Source organism: Suillus subaureus (assembly GCF_016647635.1).
Source record: "Suillus subaureus strain MN1 chromosome Unknown BJ212scaffold_85, whole genome shotgun sequence".
Lineage (NCBI taxonomy): Eukaryota > Fungi > Basidiomycota > Agaricomycetes > Boletales > Suillaceae > Suillus > Suillus subaureus.
This window is the reverse complement of record NW_024538641.1, coordinates 1-21400: the sequence shown is the minus strand read 5'-3', so window position 1 is coordinate 21400 and position 21400 is coordinate 1. Positions and strand designations below refer to the sequence as shown.

Here is a 21400-nt window from a genome sequence, read left to right as displayed (position 1 = left end):
TAAGACAGAACATAACTAAATGAACTTGGAGATGAAGACTTGTACAAGGATCAATAAGCAAGACGGAAGAAGAGGTAACCAAAAGCCAGAAAGGCGGAGATGTCTAAATGGGGATAGGCGCAGGATATTGGACAGAGGGTGGGAATAGGTCTGGAGTTAATATCTGGAGGTCCGGAGATCTGGGGATCCAGAAGACAAGGTGGATACAGGACCAGGATATGAGAAGGTGGATATAGTCCAGAATCCAAGATGAGGTGAAGTCTGGATGTCTTGCTAGGTGGAGTGCGCATAGGGTGGACAGGATAGGGTGGTATAGATCAGGCTAGCAGTGAGGATCCAGAGGTCTGGAGCTCAGGGGTAAATCCAGAGCGGAGTCAATCCTACTGAGGTGTGGAGCACACAGTGGAAGGGGATCGGGCAATGAGTCGGATATGGGGTCTGGACATAGGCTCAGAAGGCGTGGGAATATTATGGAATGTGAGTCCATATTGTGGGATATGACAGGGAGTTGCAAAGGCTCAAATGAGCCTTGGTCATGCTCATAAGCATTGTCAGGAAAGTCTTCCCAAGGAGGTGGTGCCTCAACAGGCTGAAGTGTGGGTGATTCTGGGGGAGAGTCAGGCATGGACCTGTAGGCATGTCATTTTGTGCTCACAAGTGGGACCTTGACCCAAGTTTTCCTACCCTTGCTGCCCCTTGCTTCTACCCTGTGGGATTTTTGCAGTGGGGTGCATCTACCTATCTTCATCTTATTTTCTGATATTGCAATATGATGTTATGCAGTCTTGATGCATCATTACAAACTAGCTTCATACCCATTGTGCCTTTGGCACAGGAAGCAAATGGAGTGCTTCACACTCCTTTTTGGCTTCCTGGCCTCGGCTGCATCCCAGCATGTGCAATAAATAATTGATGAAAAATTGAATGAGAGCACAGGGGAATGGGGGAATGAGCCAAAGGTGTGAGTGGAGTGAGCACTTTTGGTCTGTTCCCCCATTCCCCTGTGCTCTCATTCAATTTTTCATCAATTATTTATTGACATGTGCTGCACTTGAATGGGCAACAGTATCAAGTCAGAGCTCAAAAACCCATGACCAGGCCACATGAGATTCCCAAAAACAGGTTTAAGCGAGCTAAGTGCTCTTAAGCACATCTAAGCATATCTATGTGAAAGCCACATGAGCTGGCAAGATGATTCCCACCTGTCACATCCTACTTTATAGATTCATTTCCACTAATGGCATTGCATCCAATATGGGTCGATTAACCAACTGTTAGGCTTTGCTCAAAGTTCAACTTGTCACCATTATTACTTCCACCTTGCTTATCCTCAGCCCATTCTGCAATCTCATTCACCATGGCAAGATCAGGTCACTCAACTCAGTTGACTTCTGGAAGACATAGGGCACATCAACCACAGACACAGAAGCTCATGGAAAACAAAATTTTGGAGTTGAAGAACTACCTTCCTGAGTGAACTTTGGCAAAATGGAAAGAGAAGTGAGCAGTTTTCACTGCCATAGCTAGGGCTGCCAGGTTATTTGCTCCTAAGGTTGACCAAGCACAGTGGAAGAAGAGGAAGCAGGTGATTCATCCTCCCTGTGTTGAAAAACTAAAATTTTAATATCTTATTTGTCCATTAATGCTCAGATATACAAGACTTGGTTGTTTAACAACAGGAAAAAGAAGGAAAGGAAGGACATGATAAAGTATGGGAGAAAATGGATGCCTAGGATGGTGATCTACCAGCAGAACTGGGAAGAGGTGCTAAAGAGGATTGAGGACAAGTCCAGGGCAAAGCCAGGAGATCCCGGTATGTTCAAGCATTATCAGGCGGCTGTGAAGAGAGCCATGGCTGAATTGTCCAACAACGAGTTGGAGAAGGTGAAGGAAACAGCTGAAGAATGGTCCAACAACTTTCCTCCTCCTGAGATACAGGCACAAGTCACTTGTAAGAAGGGACCTGTGTATATGGAGCACTTTTTGAAGGAGATGTGGAGGCAATGTGGGATAAGAGTGTTTGTGATGTCAGCTTGGAAGAATGAACAGGGAGAGGTGCTGTTCAGGATGTAAGTGAATTGTGTCTGTCATTGCAGATCTTCAATCTCAATAGATGTCATGCAGGCACAATAATAATGAAGCATTAGGAGATGTGGACAGCTTCATGAAGATGAAGGACTGGGAGGACATCGAGCCAGTTTGGCAGGAGTACATGCAGGAACAGTTCGGTGAGTGTTTGAACTCTGGCTACTAGAAGGAATTTGTTGATCATGATGATGATAGGTGCTGGGGCATGGGATGGAGGACAACAGATGAAGGGAGGTCGAAAAAGAATCAGAAAGCCTGCTTTCAAACTGGAAACTGACAGAGATGGGATGCCATTGCTTCCAAACATCACTGAAATGAAACTCAAGGAGAAGAAGGTCATAGTGAGGGCATTTCTTACATCGCACTATCATGAATCTATTGTTGCAACACCTGAGAATTTGTTGAATGCATGGACACAGGGATCTGTTCCAGGAGCAACAAGGCAGTTGTGCCATGGAGCACCATCATATAAAGTCAGGATGACTTTGTGGCAAGGAAGTATGTTCTGGCAGATGTGGACTTGAAGGAGCCTTTCAAGTTGCAAAATTGGGACACTACAGCCTTACTCAATTTCTGGCATGCTCAGCAGGAGAAAGGCAAAGGACCAACATTCCTGTTCAAAGCATGGAAGAATAAAGATGGAGACATGGTAGCATTGGTTGTGTCTGGGAATTTGCCTTCTCATCGGACTTGTAAAGTCAGAAAGAAGATGATCCGAAGGCCTCGGAATTCATCAACCAACACCAAGAGTGACTCTCATCATATGGAGGATGATGCTGATGATGGTGCAGCTGATGGTAGATCCCTGCAAAAGAGACCCAGAAGAGAGCCAGGTCCTTTGACAGCACATGAAGGGACAGCAGTCCCATGTGCAACTCCAAAGCCTTGCCCAGTCAAGCCAGTGAAAACTGGTGCACTGCTGACATCACGAATGGACAACCTCCTGGCTGGGATGACTGATGGAGTCACTGGCAATGTTGAGGAGGATGTTGGAATGGAAGGAGGGCATATGTCTCCAGTGCCAAAGAACATGTGGGGAAAAAAACTGGCGATTGAGCCATTGGCAAGGACAACCCAGAGTAAATCAACTCAACAGCCATCAGACAATACCCCTCAAGTGACAAGAGCAAGGGGAAAGAAGTAATGGACTGATACTACACTGCCTGCCTTTATGTACATGTCAATGTTATTCAATCTCTATGGCTCAGGAGTTCCTGGGTGTTGAACACAGAAGTTTAAGTCTCACTTTGGCTCACTGAGTCCCAAGTGTCACACACTGAAGTTCAATTCTTACTGTACAGAGGATCACTGAGTCCCAAGTTCAATTCAAAGATTGAACTCGGGACTTGGTGATCCTCTGTAAAGTGAGGATTGAACTTCAGTGTTCGACACTTGGGACTCAGTGAGCCAAAGCAACACTTAAACTTCTGTGTTTGACACCTGGTGTAAAGAAGTAATTGGTACTAGGTGGTTAGCAGCTAGCACTACTTATCCTAAGAGGCACGAGTTAATTGATCAGCCTGAGAGGACTGCTATTGAAGCACTTCCTTCAATTATGTGCGAGGGAAGTAAGTGAGTGAAGGAGTTATAACCTATGTCAGCCTAAGAAACTAGAATGCGGACCATATGTATACCTTTGAATTTCTATGCCAAAGAATTGACCGTGAGCACAGACAAAAATCAACCAATGTTAGTATCACAAGAGTGGGATGAACTGTTGGAAGATATGTGCAAGTGTATTGGATGTCAGATGCTGGTGTGGCAGATGTAACATGCATGAAATCAACCATGCTCTATGGAGCAGCCAGTCACAAGGGATATAGTGCAAGTGAAGAACTGTGCTAAACTACTGGTTGTGGGTTGGGTATTCTTGCAAGAGCTTAAGGGTAAGATCCTAGCAGTATGGAACTTCAGAGTGGTTGAATTGTGCAGGATTGTCAGGAAAGAGCAAAATAGATGGATTGCGCAAGGTCTACAAAAATAATGCAAGAATGACTCTCCTATAGAGCTGAGTCCAGGGGAAAGGGAACTAACTCAATCATATGTACTGCGGTCATTTTATCATAGTGCATGAAGGTCTGGAATGTATAGGCAAGAATTGTAGCATAGTAAGCAAGCATGTGACAAGTCTATAGGTAATAAAACATCATGCACTGCAGGACATGAGCAATGTGTGATAAGACCTGCAGCTCATTTAGCAATGATATTTGGGAAAAATAATGCACCAGTGGAGATAGGTGGACATGGATAGGACATGGGAGGATGGATTCCTAGGACCGGACTGAAGCTAAATGGGAGCATGGGTCACAGGAGGAGTGCACACCCATTGTCAAGGAGCGCACTAAAAGCAGATGAGTCGATATATATAGATTTAATGATCAGCACTTTATCTCCTTTCCTGGGAGTGAGAAGAACCATGCTAGTGATCATACATGCCTAGCGCCGGTATGATTGTCACACCAGGAACTCCTGAGCCTCCAGAACTCAATTGGAAATGGAAGAGGAATGCATCACAAATTTGGTTGTTTACATGATGTGGGTATGTTAATGAAAATTCAGAAGTTTACATGTGATTTGACTACTATCAAACATTCAGTACTTTACATTTGAATCTGATCTTCAAACTGATTGATCAGTGAATCTACTACCTTGAGCATTTCAATGCTCATCTGTTGGGCTCTTTGCAACCTCTGGAGGTCCACATCAGCTCTTCTGAGTTTGTCAGAAGTTTCTGCCCAAGCCATCCAGAAGGGTCGCTTGGCCTTGAGTAGCAGTGGAATGGAAGGATCAGGAAGATCCCCAGTATGGTGTTTGTAATCACCAAGTCAATCTTGAACAGATTGCACTTGCAGAAAAATTAGCACAAAGATAAATGATCTGCTTTGTCAGATACTCACACCTGGTGTGTTCATATGACCTGAATGGTCAGAACTCCCAGGCCATCGAACATAAATCTTCATTAGTGAACTCTGGCTGCTCTGAATGAAGTTTATTAGAGGTGTCATCCACTTGGGAGATACAATAAGTATCTATAATTCTCTGGAATGAATGGACTCACATGACATAGATGCTTCTGATGCAGCCAGAACATCAATCTTAGGATTGGCAGAATCCAGCAACTCATCCACATCAATGATATCATCCTCAGGCCCGAGGTACAAGTCTGGATTGATGAGAAAACCTGGATGATCAGCTTGAGCCAGAGCTGATTGATCTGCAAGGGTTTAGTGAGCATGCATGGTGATCCTTGATCCTAATGAATGGATAAACTCACCAGGTATTGCAGCCAAGACATCTGGTGATCCAGATGACGGAGAATCATATTCTATGTCATCATCCAGCCCTAGGTATAGATCATCTAAGGGATACCCAGTAAATAGATAAGGCATGATAAAAATATGACACACCTAGTGATGCCTGGGACACAGTGGACTCATCCACATCCATTGAATTGAATGGCTGACTGCAGACTCATGTTGTGTGGGGAACTTAATGATTTGTTGACTGATAATTGAAAAAACTTTGAAGTTCAACACAAAACTGGCGATTGCTGGAAGTTGAACTGGGACCAAACAAAGACAAACAATCAATGATTTTATCAATTGTCCATCAAATGTCTTGTTTCTTTTGAAACTTCATCCTTGTGATAACAGATTTCAACCCAATTTCAAGATCTTTAAATCTCTCAACTCAATCATCATGTCCACTCCAGTTGACAACTCTTTGACCAGTCTCAAGGCATTGACTGCCCAGATCACGGCCATCACCAGCAGTGCCCAGCAGATTCCCCTGGGTAACAGCCACTTTTCTCTGACAATACAGGTCAGTTCACTTGTGGTATGTAGCTTTCTTTTTTTCTTCTTTTTTTCTCTCTAACATCCAGGCAGGCTCAAGTGATCAAGGACTATCAGACTGGACCCCTGCCTGGCATCATGCTTTCATGCTCCAAGGAGCTATTGCATGTCCAGGGCATGACTCCCCAGATCTGGCCCAACTGGCATAACATTGGGTATAATGATCCCTGTCTCTTGCAGCATGTCTGGTGCCCCAAGCTCCTTGCCTGGGAGGCCTTAGGTGACCATACCTTTGATCTCCCAGTTGCTGCTCCTCCCTCCACAGGTCTGATTCCAGTGGACCTTCCCTCCCCACCCATCTGTGCTGGCAATGTTGCTGGTCCCTCCACCAGCACCACCACTGAGTTCCAGGACAAGGGGAAAGGTAAGGCTGTCAATGCTGACCCAGAGCTTGAGGTAGAAGGGAGTTGGAAGAGGAAGTCTCCCATGATTTTGGGACTCTCCTCCCAACCACTGAAGTCTGTGATGAAGACTCGCAAGCATGCAAAGTCCTCTTGCTGGGTGATGTCCAAGCCCCTAGTGGACTTGGAAGATGAGGAAGACATGAGTATTCAGGTATGTTGTCTGGTTAGTCTTTGACTTGGCTCACATTTTCTTATAGCCATTTTTGGGTGGAGTGCTGGACATCATCCTTCCCTGGCTCTCTAATTCACCTAGATCACCCTGGGTGTTACAATCATGTATGCCCCTATTCATTTTCTCTCTCTTTACCTTGTATTATGTCACGAGCTGCATGGTGCCACTGCTAGGCTTATCTCTGACTCATATCTTGTATTACATCACAATCACTATTGCCATCACTAGATGATCTATTCTTGTTATCGCTGATACATCCTTTCTTATCTCTGACTCATCATCAATCCCACACCTGCCCTAAACCACCTATGTTCACTATATATAGTTGACAATGTATCTTGTAGTTCTTCACTTTAATCTTACTAGGTTTTACCTGAAACATCCTTCACTTGAGACCTCCAATCTCCTGTTGTCTGAATCATACTTTAAGTTAGAAGCACTCCTTCTGACTTAGCTTACACCAAATGCTTGACTTATCGTCTTGCATAGAATCTTGGCAGAGGTCTTGACTCTTATTGAGTTGTCTGTCATTAGAACTATCCTAGTTTGTAACACCAGGCTCCAACCAAAAGGCCCTTTGGCCCTGCTACAGTAAGTCACATTTATGCATCTGGGACTCAGGTGTATGCTCACAATGTACCAGGTGATTGCTGGCAGTCACCTAGCGGTCATCAAGCCCTCCTAGCCAACTTCTAAAAGCCTGGTGGAGGCACCCCCAGTCATCAATGGAGGTGATATTCTCATTCCCAGACCAGTGAGTACTTTGATTTGTTTGAAAGTGTCCATTCACTAACACAACCCACAGAATAACCCATGCCAGGTTTGCACCAAGCTAAAGTGGGACTGTGCAACTTGGTTGGACAAGAGGACTAGGAATCTGTGTATGTTGTGCATCTGCTGCATAACAAAGAAGGTCAAGTGCATCCCCACGACTATGGGTACCCTACCAAAACATGTTTGTGGGTCCTCTACCACCCAGAACACAAGGTCCAGGATGCCCTCCAAGGCTCCCTCCAAAGCTCTCCCTGCCTCCCAATCCAAGGCCCAGACTCATAGTCAGTCTCATGGCAAGTCCAGAACTCTGGGTGTCACAGCTGTGACAACTCCCAAGACCCAGATGCATGGTCACAGCAAGACTATCACTGCTGTCAAGGCACCCGCACCTGCACCAGCTTGTAAGTCACCTGAGTTTTTTTTCATCACCATCTGACCTTAATTTTCCCTTGTAGCACTTCTGTCTTTGAGTTTGGCAGTCCCTGCTGCAGCACCCAGTGTGACAATCATGTTCAGGCTGGCCTGCTAGGACCCCATTCTGCAATCCCCATCCAGTCTGCATATCTCCTACCCATCTCCAATGCTTTCCTGCCATCTCTGCATCTCTGATGCATTGGACCCACTCGGAGATCCTGCACACTTGTCCTACCATGTCCAGTCCAGTCCTGCTTAACCCCACTGGTGCATAGTCAGTTATTTCCCATTACTGATTGAGTAGACAGTGTTATTACATGGATTCCCACTGGCCACAGTACCTCATGGCCTTTTACCTACATATCATCAGACCCATGTTTTTGCTACTGCTTTTGCCTATGGACTCCAGATTTTCACATAGCTAGTTATATAGGGTTGGGCAACCAGAATTACAATCACCACTTAGTAGGAGGGAGAAATCCCTGATACTGGTCACCCCATACCTGTCCTTAGAGTTACCCTTGCCAATATACCTGTTTACCCACTCTCCTTGACCCGACACAAGTGTCACTCATTCACTTGACCCTCCCTAACATCTCCAAGCTAGTCCTGACACTTTTCCTTACTCTCCTGCCATCTCTGCATCTCCACACCTGTGGACCCAATTTCCCATGCATTGGACTTCGTCCCATACCTTTGGACTTGACCTCTGACCTTCGGACTTTTGACCCTTTGCATAGTACTGATTATTGAACTTGACTAGACAGTAGATCCCTTGGGTCAAACGTTCTTGCTTGCAAGTGTAGCAGCTAGGCAGGACTAGTAGGCATATATTGGCTAGGTATTCTAATAAATATTCTAGCCAAGTTGTGTTATCCACACTGGTCTGGCAGTCCCTGCTGCAGCACTCAACCTGCCCATGCTGGATCTCCATGCCATGGCTGTTACAGTGCCCCACTCTTTTTCCCATCATCACTATGGATGCCTTATGGCTGTACTTCTAACACTTTCTCTTCACTGTGCTGTTTCCTCATGGTCCCCTTTATCTCTGACTCATACTTTGTTTTCCCATGAACCTTCCTTTCTTAGTAGTCATTACCCTTCACCCAGCTTGGTCTGTGCACAATTCTCTTACATATATAAAGCCTTAGTTACTGCTTGTATTTTCTCTAACTTGAATCTACTTGGTTCTCTTTCATACTTGAACTCTAGCTCCTTGGGAAGGAGGCTGGCCATTTGTCCCATTTGAACTCTAGATCCTGTGGGAGTCTAGATGATTGCTCCTGAGGGAGGCACTACTCAATAAGGCTTAGCCCTTGATTGACTTTGATCCTTGATTCCTTTATTGGAACAACACTCTATCCAAGTTCATAACAATGGCAATTGCAATTCAGGATGGCGCAGCTTGCATTGCCATTCTTGAGGCTCATGTGGTGGAGCAGGATGGTAAGATTGATACCTGTCATATCCTGTATGCCAGACATAGATCCCATCATATTCCCACGCTTTCCAGACCTATTTCTGGACCCCATATCCGACTCATTCCTGGATCCCCTATCCTGTCCACCCTATGCACATTCCGTCCAGCAAGACATCTGGACTTTACCTCCTCTCGGATTCCAGACTACATCCACCACCTCACATATCTCAGTCCTGTTTCTGCCCTGCCTTCCGGATCCCCAGATCTCTGGACCTATTCCCACCCTCCATCTGAGATCCTGCACCTATCCCCATTTAGGCATCTCCTCCTTTCTGGTTCTTGGTTATCTCTGTTTCCGTCTTGCTGATTGATCCTTGTACTAGTTTCATCTCCAAGTTCATTTACATATGTTCCATCTTACTTACCAATGTGTTTCCACATGCTCATACATAGCCTTACTCCTTTGCTTACTGATCCTCTCAGATAGCCTCTAGTATATAACCCCTGTACAACTACAGTAGAGTCCTCAGTCTGAATATCATCTTAGATCCTGTCCTACTTGCCAATCATCTTCCAGACTTCAGTCTGTCTGAGTCTTGTCCTTTTCCATAAGGCCTAGGGATGGACTCCCTAGGCTGGAATTCCGGACCTCCGGATTTGTCCCCTATGTCTCTGTCCCAAGTCTAGGGATTGCTTCCCTAGGCTAGAGTCTTGCCTTTCCAGCACTTACCCTCTTTCTGGACTTAGGTCCACTTCCTGTCCCTCCAACTCTACCTTAGGGTAGTCTACCTCTGTTTGCTTCTACATCGGACTTCATCCGATGTAGCCCCTATTCCTTCCGGACCTCCGGACCTCCTGTCCTCTGTACCTCTGGACATCCTGTCCTTTGGACATTCTGCCCTCTGTACCTTTGGACATTCCATCCTCCATACCTCCATGTCCATCCTCCATACCTCCGGACCTCCTGTCCTCCGTACTCTGGACCTCCGGACATCCTGTCTTCCTGTCCTCTGGACCTCCTATCCTTCCATCCTGTTTTCCTGTAGAAGTATTACCTTGCAGCAGGAACTCTCCTGAGCATTTCCTGCATTCCTCCAGAACTCTCCCATACTCCTCCGGAAGTCCTCCCGCACTCTCCACCAGAGTAGCCAGCCTCCGGAAGTCCTCCAGACTTCGTCGGACCATCATTGGACTTCCTCTGAAATGAAGGGCACATACTCGGGTAAGGGGCACAGCGTACAAGCTGAGGCCAAGCCCCTCTGAGTCAGTCTCTCTCTCCTTTGAGCATGGTTCTTAACAATACCCTGCAATGCCTCCATAAAGGCCTTAGGCACGAAATCATCGACTGGCACCCCACATTCCCACTTCCTGAACCTCTGGCCAATGCAACATCCTTGTTGCTTGATCAATCCATCCCCCCATCCATGTCACCATCTGCATCTGCACTCCCTCCTCTCATTGATCTCTCAATTGGAAAGATGACACCCACACCCCCAAAATTTGAGGATACCTCTGCCATTGAGGGCCTCCTGTTTGAGTACAACTGGGTTGTTCAACCAGAGGTTCCAGATATGTCCAGCAAAATTGTGGACCCAGGTGATCCAGGCAACCTGGTCCCACAATATGATTCTTCCAATGACATGGATGTTGAGGTGAAGGTTGAAGCGTCTTCTGAGGATGTTGACATGGCTACATAATTGCATAGTGATAGACATATATACAAGTTTTTCAATGAATGTTACCTCTGCCAGTCCATTTATTCAATCACTGAGTCTCAAAAAACCAAGTACTGAAACCCAAAAGTTAGAAACAAACATCAAAACTCGAAATGGTGATTTGAGCCTCAAAACTTGACACTTGAAATTCAGATATTGGTACAACTTTTGAGTTTCAGGTGTTGGGTTTCAATGTTCAGGACTTGGGACTCAGTGATTCAAGTCTTGAAACTTGAAACTTGAAACTTGAAATTCAGATATTGGTATGACTTTCAAGTATTGAATCACTGAGTCCCAAAGTCCAAGTACTAACACAACTTTGGGTGTCAGCATTTGGTATTCTGGACTCAGTGATTCAAGACTGGAAACTTGACAGTCATCAAAATGTTTGAGTTTTGAGTTTTGAGTTTTGATGTTGGTATTTCGAAGTTTCGGGTTTCAATGTTTGGATTTCAGGACTTGGTACTTGCTGTGTTGACTTTGATCAACATTGACAGGATCTGAGTCTGAATGTCATTGATGACTCAGATCAAAACTAGTGCAACAGCATTGCTCATATGTCCATATAGTATACCAATACCTCAGCCCATACATCTAAATGATATGTATCTGGGCCCACCTGTTTATATGACATCCCCCTCCATTGGCCCACCCATCTATCTAATATACCCTATGCCAGCCCACCTGTATATATAATACATATTTCCCTGCCCCATCAGCCCACCTGTCTATCTAATATACCCCCACCTCAGCCCACCTATCTATATAATAATATCTACCATACATCTCTCTTCAGCCCAGCTGTCTATAATATATGCCTATCCTACTCTACATATTGCCCAGATGGGCCCACCCATCTCCATCAGTAATAATATTTCTTCCAGCCCATCCACCATCATTGAGGATATACATAACATTGGCCCATAGTCCACTGGCCTGTCTTATATGGGATATTATGTAGGTCGGGTGACCCATATAATACAGAGTTTGTCACTGAAGGGGCTCAAACTTCAACATTTGTTTGGCCTTGTATTAATATATCCATTAATGGAAGTTCCTTTCATCATCAGACATGTCATTGAAATCACATTTGAAGTCCATACACAGTCAACAAAACCATGTAGTTCAATAGAAGCCTGTACTAATGCAAGCTAATTTCGATGATAGAGCAGTGAGGACGCCTCATTTGCCCTTCCAGCCTGACTGCATTACAACAACAGCTTCATCTCCACCCTCTGCAGTTGTCTTGCCTTTGTGCTGTGCCTTTAGTTTTGCATGTGCTTTAGTTGGAGCAGGAAGCTCAGATTCAGCAAGATTCTGATGCCTAAGATTGAGCTCTTCCATTGCAGTGGTGATAGATTCTGAACTTCAAGCCATATTGATGACAGGAGGAGCTGCAACAGGGGGAGCTGCAACAGCTTGAGGGGGAGCCAAAATTGAGGGAGCCGGAATTGAGGGAGCTGAAGTATGGTGAGACACAAGTAGTAGCTCATTGACTTGGACACTACCACTATTAGTATTGTCATTAGCATGCCATGGCAGGATTGGTGGTGTGCTGTCATCAACAACCAGTTCTTCTAGTTCATCTTCTATTGCACAGTCGAAGTCTTCTTCCCATGTGTGACCCAGTCCATCATCATTGAGAGCAGTAGAAGGGGGAACATAAGATGAAGTTCCTGAGAAAAGAGCATCATTGAAGAATGTGATGACCTGGTGTGCCCAGGCACCTCCAGTCAGTAAATGCTGATGGTAGAAGTTGTGGTATTCGCAGTACGGAATCTTCATAGTGTCACCAATTTCAGTGAGTTCTGCATTACCAGAGAGTAGGAATATTGCCTTGTATGAGAATAAGTCATGACTCTAACAACCACACAAAACTGATTTGGACTCACCACAACAGCAGCAGCAATCATACCTGGTGTTATAGCTCACAATTTCCAGATCTTGGCTTTTGTCCTAGAAGATGCAGCACCTGTAGGTGCCAATGACAACTTGCCAAAGAGTGATACTTTCAAGACCTATAATCATATATGAGTGTGTTAGCCCATATTGAAGTATCAAGCAAAAAGAGATGTACATGCATGAGCTTTGCAGTTTTCAACAACTGATGTGGTACTGGATTATCAGGTCTAGGAAAAAGCACAGGTGTGAACTTTGTGTACTCTCCATGGGGACTCAGTAGAAGGGGGCAACAGTTAGGGTCTTCATTTTGTTTGTAGCCTCATATGAAGATGCTCGCATTGAGACCAAAGATTGCACTTGTGCATGACTTGATGTCAGATGCCATTTTGGAACAAGTGTTGCTGACGCCCCTACCAAACTATTGCATTGATTGTCATTAAATGATTGGAATGTAAGAATAGATAGGCATACCTGAGATCTGAAGTTTTGATAGCTCACCAATTCATGTTCTTCTTCAGGAATGAACTTGAAGAGCTTGGCCCTCACACCATCCTCCATCAAGACTCCTGTAAGCCAATGCTCCTTGCTATTGAGGTTGATGTCTGGACATATGTGAGCTGACAGTGGGAAAAGTTTGATGTTGATCCAAAGGCAGTGGGTTATCGAGTATTTCCTCCCAAGAGCTCATATGGTGTCTACCTTGGCCACCATTGCAAGATCATTTGAAGTAAGGTTATGATGCTTGTGGCTTTTAGGTACTGCAACCTCAAGGAGCACATTCTTCTTTATAGCCTCACAGCATTTACCATACAAGTCGAGCAATAGTCTCTGCAAGATCTTGAGGGCCTAGTAGTAATGATCTGTAATAAGAAATGTGAACTTTCTAGCAATACAATGACTTACCTTGCACAGCTCTTGAGATGTTGCATCTGGAGGTGCAGGAGCAAGCACAGCACAGACCTAGATGAGCTCTGTGTCTGAGTCATCTGAATCTGAATCTGATGAGAACTCTGGATCAGTGCCCAAGCTTGACTCTATAGTTGCTGCATGATGGTGTGCTGATGGCATGATGGCAGACCACTTCAAGTTGAACTCAGGATAGAGCTGGGAGACTAGGATTATTAGTGTCAGTAATCCATTGTGTTTATATCAGTCAAAATTCGCTTACTGCTGATACAAACATTCAGGCCTTCAGGATACCACATGTTGCAATATGTACAAAACCTGAACACAAGTGATATTAGCTGTGGCATTAGAATGGACCTACCACTCAATGGGGACACACCATGTAATACAAAGCATGCAATGTCAACAGGGCATTCTTATTATGTTGAAGATGGTAATACAATTGGAGTTTGGTCAATATATGGGTCATGGAGGCGAACAAAAAACAGAATTTAAGGCACAATAATAGAGTTCTAGGGTATAGTAAGATGAGAAAGCTGTTTGATAGAGGCGAAGGTGAAATGGATGATACAGATGGGACAGGAGAGCACTGTGTGATAGAGGTGAAGGTGAAATGGATGATACAGGTGAGATATGAAGAGTGCTGCTCATATCTTGGCTTGTTATTGCAAGAGTTATAAATGTAAATGTTGGACATACCATTAGTTAGAACATATATCTCTGTGAACAAAGGAACATCTTGGAGTCCACATAATCAACTAGAAAAAAGTCTCCCCTCATACTAGTGAAGTCTGGAACAAGTAATGCACCACAAATAACTGAGTGAAGCGTGATAAACTCCATCAAAGCGAGTGGTTGGGCACAAAGACATCTCAGTCACAAATCTCGATCTACAGCATGTTGTGGACTTGTTGGAGCATCCATAGGTTGAACTAGGGCAAGATCCAATGTTTGACTGCCAATTGATTGCTTGAACATGAATAAAATGCAAATGAAAATGTTCTTATTATTTCCATCTTTGTCCTGGGTGTGAACAAGGGCACAGTCACATCATTCATGGCCATGAAAGCTCGGGTTGCAGCGCAGGTGGTCGGTAGTAAGCTTCCAGTCCACAACAGACTCATAATTGACTTTGAGATATTGGTGTTCTTGAACCTGGAGACATGTTTGTGAAGAACAGTGACTTGTGGGAGTGAAATATGGAACTACTGACTGTATCTTGTGCTGAAAGCGTCAGCCATGTTTTGCCATTGGGTAATGGTATATTGTATGCAGGATTAAGGAAGGTCAAGAGCTTTTTGCAGAACTGCCCAAAGGCACAGTTGGACACATTGTTGTTTTCAAGCTGTGCAAAAGTTATTGTGGACTGAGGAGCACCAAGGTGAATATGTCTGCCAAAAGACCAATCATCCAGGTCCTCTGTCTCAAGCTCTCTCTCCAAAAGTATGACCTTGCATTGTTCATCATTGAAATGGTTGATGTGGTTGCAGAGGACTACAGAGATGAAGGTTGTGTGGTCAAGCCTGAGTATCTAGATAGCAGGGGTTGTCAATGAGTCAATTAATGTGAAGTGTGGTCAAATGTACCTGGTTTGCAATATCTTTGCCATTTGTTTGCAGTTTATAGGCCCTCTTGATTGGCCCAAGATGCTTCTCATTTGGCCACATACTAAAGTTTTGTGCAGCTCCTTTTGCCCTAATGTCAGAAAATATGTGCCTCATTGAGTGTGCCTTTGGAAAATTCCAGTTTTTTGTCACTTCATCACCAAGAATTTTGATATATTGCTGTTTGAAGTACAGTGGCTCAAAAAACTGTCCACATGTTTTTGCATTTTTCACTATTTACAATATTGTGTGAGAATACATAAAGACCTCAGTGACATGCTGATACCATATTGTGGTGCTGCTTCAGGGCTTTGGATTGAGCACCACATCATGAGAATCAGAGGAGATATGGTGGAGATACAAGGCTTACAAAATCATGACTCATGCAGACAGTTTTTTGAGCACATATTAAAACTATATAAATCATCATTTATGACACCATAACAATCATGCCACCATTAAATAAATTATAAAGTGGTGTCATTATGTCATTTTAAAACCATATCTAACTATACAAACCAAAAATTTCCATATGTCATGGTTATATTCACCATGAAAGCCACTCCCCCTGCTCAAAGGGATAATATCCTCTCTCTTTCCTATTCTGGCCTCTCTGCTTGTCAAATTTCCTCTAGAACTGGAGTATCCAAGTCCACTGTGGCCAAGTTCATCAAAGAAAGTCACACAGACAAGGAAAACTTCTGTGAAGGGCGTCCATCCAAGCTCACCTCTACTGATAGGAGGGCTATTATTCAACATATCACTACAGGAAAGGCTGATAATGCTGTCCAGGTCACCTATTACATCAATTCCACCATCACATTCCCTGTCTCTTCACACACTGTGAGAAACATTCTCAAGACAGCTCATCTCAGGTCAGTAATAAGGAAGAAAAGGCTTTCCTCTCTATCACACATAAACAGAGATGACTAACCTTTGCCTTAGCCCATCAGAATTGGATTACATGGACTGGAAGCATGTTATATGATCATGTAAGACCACAATAAATAGGATTGGGTCAGATGGCAAGGTATATATGTGAAAAAAGAAGGATGCTAGTCCTCTCTGCATATGTGTGATAGAGAGGAAAGCCTTTTCTTCCTTATTACTGACCTGAGATGAGCTGTCTTGAGAATGTTTCTCACAGTGTGTGAAGAGACAGGGAATGTGATGGTGGAATTGATGTAATAGGTGACCTGGACAGCATTATCAGCCTTTCCTGTAGTGATATGTTGAATAATAGCCCTCCTATCAGTAGAGGTGAGCTTGGATGGACGCCCTTCACAGAAGTTTTCCTTGTCTGTGTGACTTTCTTTGATGAACTTGGCCACAGTGGACTTGGATACTCCAGTTCTAGAGGAAATTTGACAAGCAGAGAGGCCAGAATAGGAAAGAGAGAGGATATTATCCCTTTGAGCAGGGGGAGTGGCTTTCATGGTGAATATAACCATGACATATGGAAATTTTTGGTTTGTATAGTTAGATATGGTTTTAAAATGACATAATGACACCACTTTATAATTTATTTAATGGTGGCATGATTGTTATGGTGTCATAAATGATGATTTATATAGTTTTAATATGTGCTCAAAAAACTGTCTGCATGAGTCATGATTTTGTAAGCCTTGTATCTCCACCATATCTCCTCTGATTCTCATGATGTGGTGCTCAATCCAAAGCCCTGAAGCAGCACCACAATATGGTATCAGCATGTCACTGAGGTCTTTATGTATTCTCACGCAATATTGTAAATAGTAAAAAATGCAAAAACTGTCCGCATATTTTGACATTTTTCACTATCTATGATATTGTGTGAGAATGAACAAATGCCTCAAGGACATGCTTATACCACATTGTAGTATGGCTTCAGGGCTTTCATTTGAGCCCTACACCGTGGGAATCAGTGGAGATATGGTGGAGACATAAGGCTTATAAAATGATGACTCATGTGGACAATTTTTTGAGTGTATATTAAAACTATATAAATCATTATTTATGACACCACAAAAATCATGCCACTATTATATAAATTATGAAGTGGTGTCATTATGTTATTTTATGACTATATCTAACTATATAAACCAGAATATCTCATGTATCATAGTCATAATCACCATGAAAGCCATCTCCTCTGCTCAAAGAGATAATATCCTCTCTCTGTCTTATGCTGGCCTCTCTGCTTGCCAAATTTCCTCTAGAACTGGAGTATCCAAGTCCACTGTGGCCAAGTTTATCAAAGAAAGCCACCCAGACAAGGAAAACTCTTGTGGAGGACGTCCATCCAAGCTTACCTCTACTAACAAAAGGGCTATTATCCAACATATCACTACAGGAAAGGCTGATAATGCTGTCCAAGCCACCCATTATATCAATTCCACCATTACTACCCCTGTCTCTTCACAAACTGTGAGGAATGTTCTCAAGGCAGCTCATCTCAAGGCAGTAACAAAGAAGAAAAAGCCTCTTCTCTCCATCAAACATAGGCAGAGAAGACTAGCCTTTGCCTTAGCTCATCAACACTGGACTGTAGAGGACTGGAAGCATGTTATATGGTCAGATGAGACCAAAATCAATAGGATTGGGTCAGATGGGAAGGTATATGTATGGAAAAAGAAGGGAGATGGCCTAACAGACAGAGAGGTTAATGGGACTGTCAAGTTTGGAGGAGGTTCTTTAATGGTATGGGGCTGTATGGGATGGAATGCTGTGGGAATGCTTGCTGAGGTTGAGGGGAAGATGAATGCTGAGCAGTATGTGGACATTTTAAATGACCACTTGCTGCCTAGCTTGGCAGAATCAGGGATTGATAAAAAAGATATCATTTTCCAACAGGATAATGATCCCAAGCACACATCCAGAAGAGCTAAGGAATGGTTTGAAGAACATAACATCAATGTTCTTGACTGGCCAGCACAGTCTCCTGATGTCAATGTCATTGAACATCTCTGGGAAACACTCAAGAAAAAGCTTCAAGCCTATGAAAACCCCCCTAAAGGAGTATGGGAGCTTTGGGAGAGAGTAGCAGTGGAATGGGGGAAGATCACAGCTGAGGATTGCCAGAAATTAATTGAGAGTATGCCTAGAAGGATAGAGGCAGTAATTAAAGCCAAGGGAGGTCATACAAAATACTAGAATACCTGGTTATTATTGTAAAATGCTTGAGTCAAAAAACTGTCCACATGAGTCACCATTTTGTGAGCCTTGTATCTCCACCATATCTCCACCGATTCCCACGGCGTAGGGCTCAAATGAAAGCCCTGAAGCCATACTACAATGTGGTATAAGCATGTCCTTGAGGCATTTGTTCATTCTCACACAATATCATAGATAGTGAAAAATGTCAAAACATGCAGACAGTTTTTTGAGCCACTGTATATGCAAATGTGACATTATGCTATTGCTCTTACAGGAGTCAGTTGGCTGGATGCCCTCGTCCATGCAGCTGACATGTTGTTGTGAGTTTTGAAAGTAAAGTTTGTGTGACCATCCACAACTCTCCAGATAAACTTCAGCAAACTCAAAGTCTGCATGACAGCTGAAAGGCTGCCATAGCTCATCATTGATGATGGGTGATTGTGTCATCTCCAGCTTCTTAGTCCTGTAAACAGAAAAGCCCTTGATGATCAGAGCATGACCACTGTGAGGGTGATATTCGGTCTTGAATGTGTCAAGACGATCTGAGGTAGTTGCTGTGGCTACCAAAATTGGAGTGGGAATGTTATTACCCATGCTGATATCAGAATCAGAACCTGGATCAAGTTTAGATATAGTCAAAACAAAACAGAAAGAATATTACATACATAGCTGCACATCTCCCCCAACACTCTGCACATCATTGAGGCCTTCAAGGCCTGCATCATCATAATGGTAATGTGAATCTGCTGTAGATGGAGAATCAGCTGCTGAACCAGCCTCTTGAATGACTAGCATGGTATCTCAGGCAGCCTCATGAGTGCACCCTTTATTGCTGCAATGTTCTGATGAATCAAAGTTGATGATTTTGAATATAATCAGTGATTGAAGGTAATTTAGATGACATTGAAACATAGTATGTTTTCCTTCCTTCAAAATTGACCTGGCTGCAGCCCATGAACACTCTCTATCCTCTTTCTTCTTTTCCTTCCATCACAAGCAGCTTTGCTCGTGTGATTTGAGGCCTTGGGATATGTACAGTTCATTACAGTACTGACAAGCAACCTTAAGAGATGATGCCAAAGAGCAGGTATATTTGCACCCTCTTGTGGATCTTTGGGGAGCCATTGATGGTAAATAGAAACAGTATAGACAGATGAAACAAGCAAAGGTATCATTCAGGAAGAAATCATCGATGGATGGAAGATAGGTGGTAAGAGATTGAAATCTGACCTTGATAGTGTAAGCTGCTTGCAAGACCCAGTCATTTCCCTGGCAAGTTACCAAAAGAAGGTCACTTTCCTTCCAATATGCTATGAATAGGTCACTTCACTTTCAATATGCTAACAATAGGTCACACTTCTTCCATCATGGATGCAATACAGTTAAATGACGTCTCAATTTAGAAGCCTTGCAAGGCACCTATGGGAATTTCTGACATGGGAACATCTTCAAAGTATTGCCAAGGGTGATATGTTCTGCATATATTACCATGTAATGGTATATAAGACGATATAAATTTCTTACTAGTCCTCTGACAATGCCAGATGCAGCCAGAAAACAATGTCAACACTTCCCAAGTGCAAGGGAATGCTTCTCCAGAGGTAAAATGTGCATTGCTAAACCATCTGGTGCAGCTAAGGCACGTCTTGCATTCGACTAGCAAGCCCTTCAGAGGTTTCAAGGCCAAATTCATGTCCCAGTTACAACTGGCAGAGGCATCTGTATTGCCAAAGGCAGAGGAGCCAGACAAACTTGAAGGACGTACTGTCCTCCAGGTGATTGTAGATGAAGGTGCCTGAATTTCTGATATACACTTTGCTCATCGACATATTATGAGTGCCCTTAGACATGTTTAATGAAGTGGGAACCATGCACGGTGGTTGTCTAGCCATGATAATTGATATGCATGTTTCTTCTACTCATGCTTGTCTGTAGCTAATATGGATGTGCAGCTGTTCCCCAATGCCCATTTATGTTCTTAGGGCTTCAACAGGCATTTATGGCATATTTGGTGTACAGCAGTCTTTGAATATTGTGTTCCATCCACCAGCAGTGCTGTATGTTCAAATGGCACATTAATTATTTTTTACTGAACCATTGTGTGAGGGGCAACCAGCTACGCGTCATGAGCACAACGCTTACCCTTGGTAGCTGGGCACGCTCGGGTCATTGTGAAGTGAGATTCTGACAAGCTCTCTTGTTGCATTATCAGCTTATGCTTGGCTTCAACAGGTGTGGAATGTAATGCGAAGCCGATTAGTCGCATCAGCTGTATACACCAACATGGTTCCATCTGAGCCATCTAAACTTTGACTTACGTGCTTGGATTTCTTTTTATACATACTACAATTTTAACTGCTTGAAAAGTTTTCATGTACACAATGTAGTTATCCGCAGGACGTGATATTTGACGGGTATCCAGAGAAAATAGCCCAAACGTATACGAGGGTCATCATGATATATGTAGCGCAAATGAATGTTTGAAGATCGAGTCCACGATCTCGAATGATAAGCAGTCCAAATGAATTCATCTCTTCCAAGTGTTTATATCGGGGGTCATGAAAGGACCAGCCTGGATTGTTCCCGCACCAATAGATCTCAATATGTCCATCCGCCTGTCCTCCCATGCCTTGAGTGCTTTGAGAAGCTGTAATATTTTATCGTGTTTCCCTCGTCGGACGTCGTTAATGCTTACGCTGCCCATTTTTACGTCGTTGTCGAGAAGGAAGTCAAACAGGCGGAATAGCCCGTCCAGCTTGTCGTCGTCAGGGCCAGACGGGAATGCCGAGTCCGGCACGGGGGGTGAGGGTGATTTCCCTAAAACTGATTCCGAGAGACGAAGAAGAGCAAAACCACTGAAAAGATGGCCAGTGAGATCATAATTTTGTAACGCAGCTGGTAAGTGTGAATTGGCCCACTCAACCAGATCCGCGTCAGAAGGATTCAGCTGTACAAGGTTCATAAAATCAGTATCACGCCGCACGGAGAAGGCAGTGGACAAACCGCGGGAGT

The 21400-nt window shown here is 43.7% G+C and overlaps 9 protein-coding genes across 9 annotated transcripts; 4 read left to right on the top strand and 5 right to left on the bottom strand.

The window, feature by feature from the left end:
• Positions 1-420: 420 nt before the first annotated feature.
• Positions 421-4072, top strand: BJ212DRAFT_1304929 (uncharacterized protein; the record flags this gene model as incomplete). The annotated part of the gene is made up of 12 exons (XM_041333700.1): positions 421-477; positions 505-631; positions 784-896; positions 937-961; positions 1524-1585; positions 1651-2069; positions 2125-2228; positions 2284-2429; positions 2588-3228; positions 3556-3656; positions 3783-3844; positions 3893-4072. The coding sequence occupies 12 exons, from the start codon at positions 421-423 to the stop codon at positions 4070-4072; spliced, it is 2037 nt and encodes a 678-aa protein (XP_041186180.1).
• A 941-nt stretch (positions 4073-5013) lies between these two features.
• On the bottom strand, positions 5014-5477 carry BJ212DRAFT_1487492 (uncharacterized protein; the record flags this gene model as incomplete). Its single annotated transcript, XM_041341283.1, has 3 exons — positions 5014-5096; positions 5147-5302; positions 5363-5477. 3 exons carry the CDS (start codon positions 5475-5477, stop codon positions 5014-5016), a joined length of 354 nt encoding a protein of 117 aa, XP_041186179.1.
• Positions 5478-7512: 2035 nt separating this feature from the next.
• BJ212DRAFT_1487490 (uncharacterized protein) lies at positions 7513-7821 on the top strand (the record flags this gene model as incomplete). The annotated part of the gene is made up of 2 exons (XM_041341282.1): positions 7513-7693; positions 7748-7821. The coding sequence occupies 2 exons, from the start codon at positions 7513-7515 to the stop codon at positions 7819-7821; spliced, it is 255 nt and encodes an 84-aa protein (XP_041186178.1).
• Positions 7822-10412: 2591 nt separating this feature from the next.
• On the top strand, positions 10413-10823 carry BJ212DRAFT_1487488 (uncharacterized protein; the record flags this gene model as incomplete). The annotated part of the gene is made up of 1 exon (XM_041341281.1): positions 10413-10823. One exon carries the CDS (start codon positions 10413-10415, stop codon positions 10821-10823), a length of 411 nt encoding a protein of 136 aa, XP_041186177.1.
• A 1386-nt stretch (positions 10824-12209) lies between these two features.
• BJ212DRAFT_1304926 (uncharacterized protein) lies at positions 12210-13729 on the bottom strand (the record flags this gene model as incomplete). The annotated part of the gene is made up of 6 exons (XM_041333699.1): positions 12210-12677; positions 12734-12756; positions 12814-12859; positions 13242-13329; positions 13550-13603; positions 13647-13729. 6 exons carry the CDS (start codon positions 13727-13729, stop codon positions 12210-12212), a joined length of 762 nt encoding a protein of 253 aa, XP_041186176.1.
• Positions 13730-15205: 1476 nt separating this feature from the next.
• BJ212DRAFT_1286168 (uncharacterized protein) lies at positions 15206-15400 on the bottom strand (the record flags this gene model as incomplete). Its single annotated transcript, XM_041331925.1, has 1 exon — positions 15206-15400. A coding segment is annotated over one exon (195 nt), but the record flags the coding sequence as incomplete, so codon positions are not given.
• A 3242-nt stretch (positions 15401-18642) lies between these two features.
• Positions 18643-19183, bottom strand: BJ212DRAFT_1487483 (uncharacterized protein; the record flags this gene model as incomplete). The annotated part of the gene is made up of 3 exons (XM_041341280.1): positions 18643-18695; positions 18745-19002; positions 19054-19183. The coding sequence occupies 3 exons, from the start codon at positions 19181-19183 to the stop codon at positions 18643-18645; spliced, it is 441 nt and encodes a 146-aa protein (XP_041186174.1).
• Positions 19184-20055: 872 nt separating this feature from the next.
• BJ212DRAFT_1253303 (uncharacterized protein) lies at positions 20056-20683 on the top strand (the record flags this gene model as incomplete). Its single annotated transcript, XM_041329739.1, has 5 exons — positions 20056-20179; positions 20235-20319; positions 20341-20445; positions 20495-20564; positions 20621-20683. Coding segments are annotated over 5 exons (447 nt in total), but the record flags the coding sequence as incomplete, so codon positions are not given.
• BJ212DRAFT_1041690 (uncharacterized protein) lies at positions 20623-21400 on the bottom strand. The gene has a single exon (XM_041328914.1). It carries the CDS (start codon positions 21348-21350, stop codon positions 20916-20918), a length of 435 nt encoding a protein of 144 aa, XP_041186172.1. The 5' UTR covers positions 21351-21400; the 3' UTR covers positions 20623-20915.

What these genes read in the sequence shown, in the direction of transcription:
- BJ212DRAFT_1041690 (XM_041328914.1), bottom strand. Translation starts at nt 21,350, where the DNA reads ATGAACCTTGTACAGCTGAATCCTTCTGACGCGGATCTGGTTGAGTGG.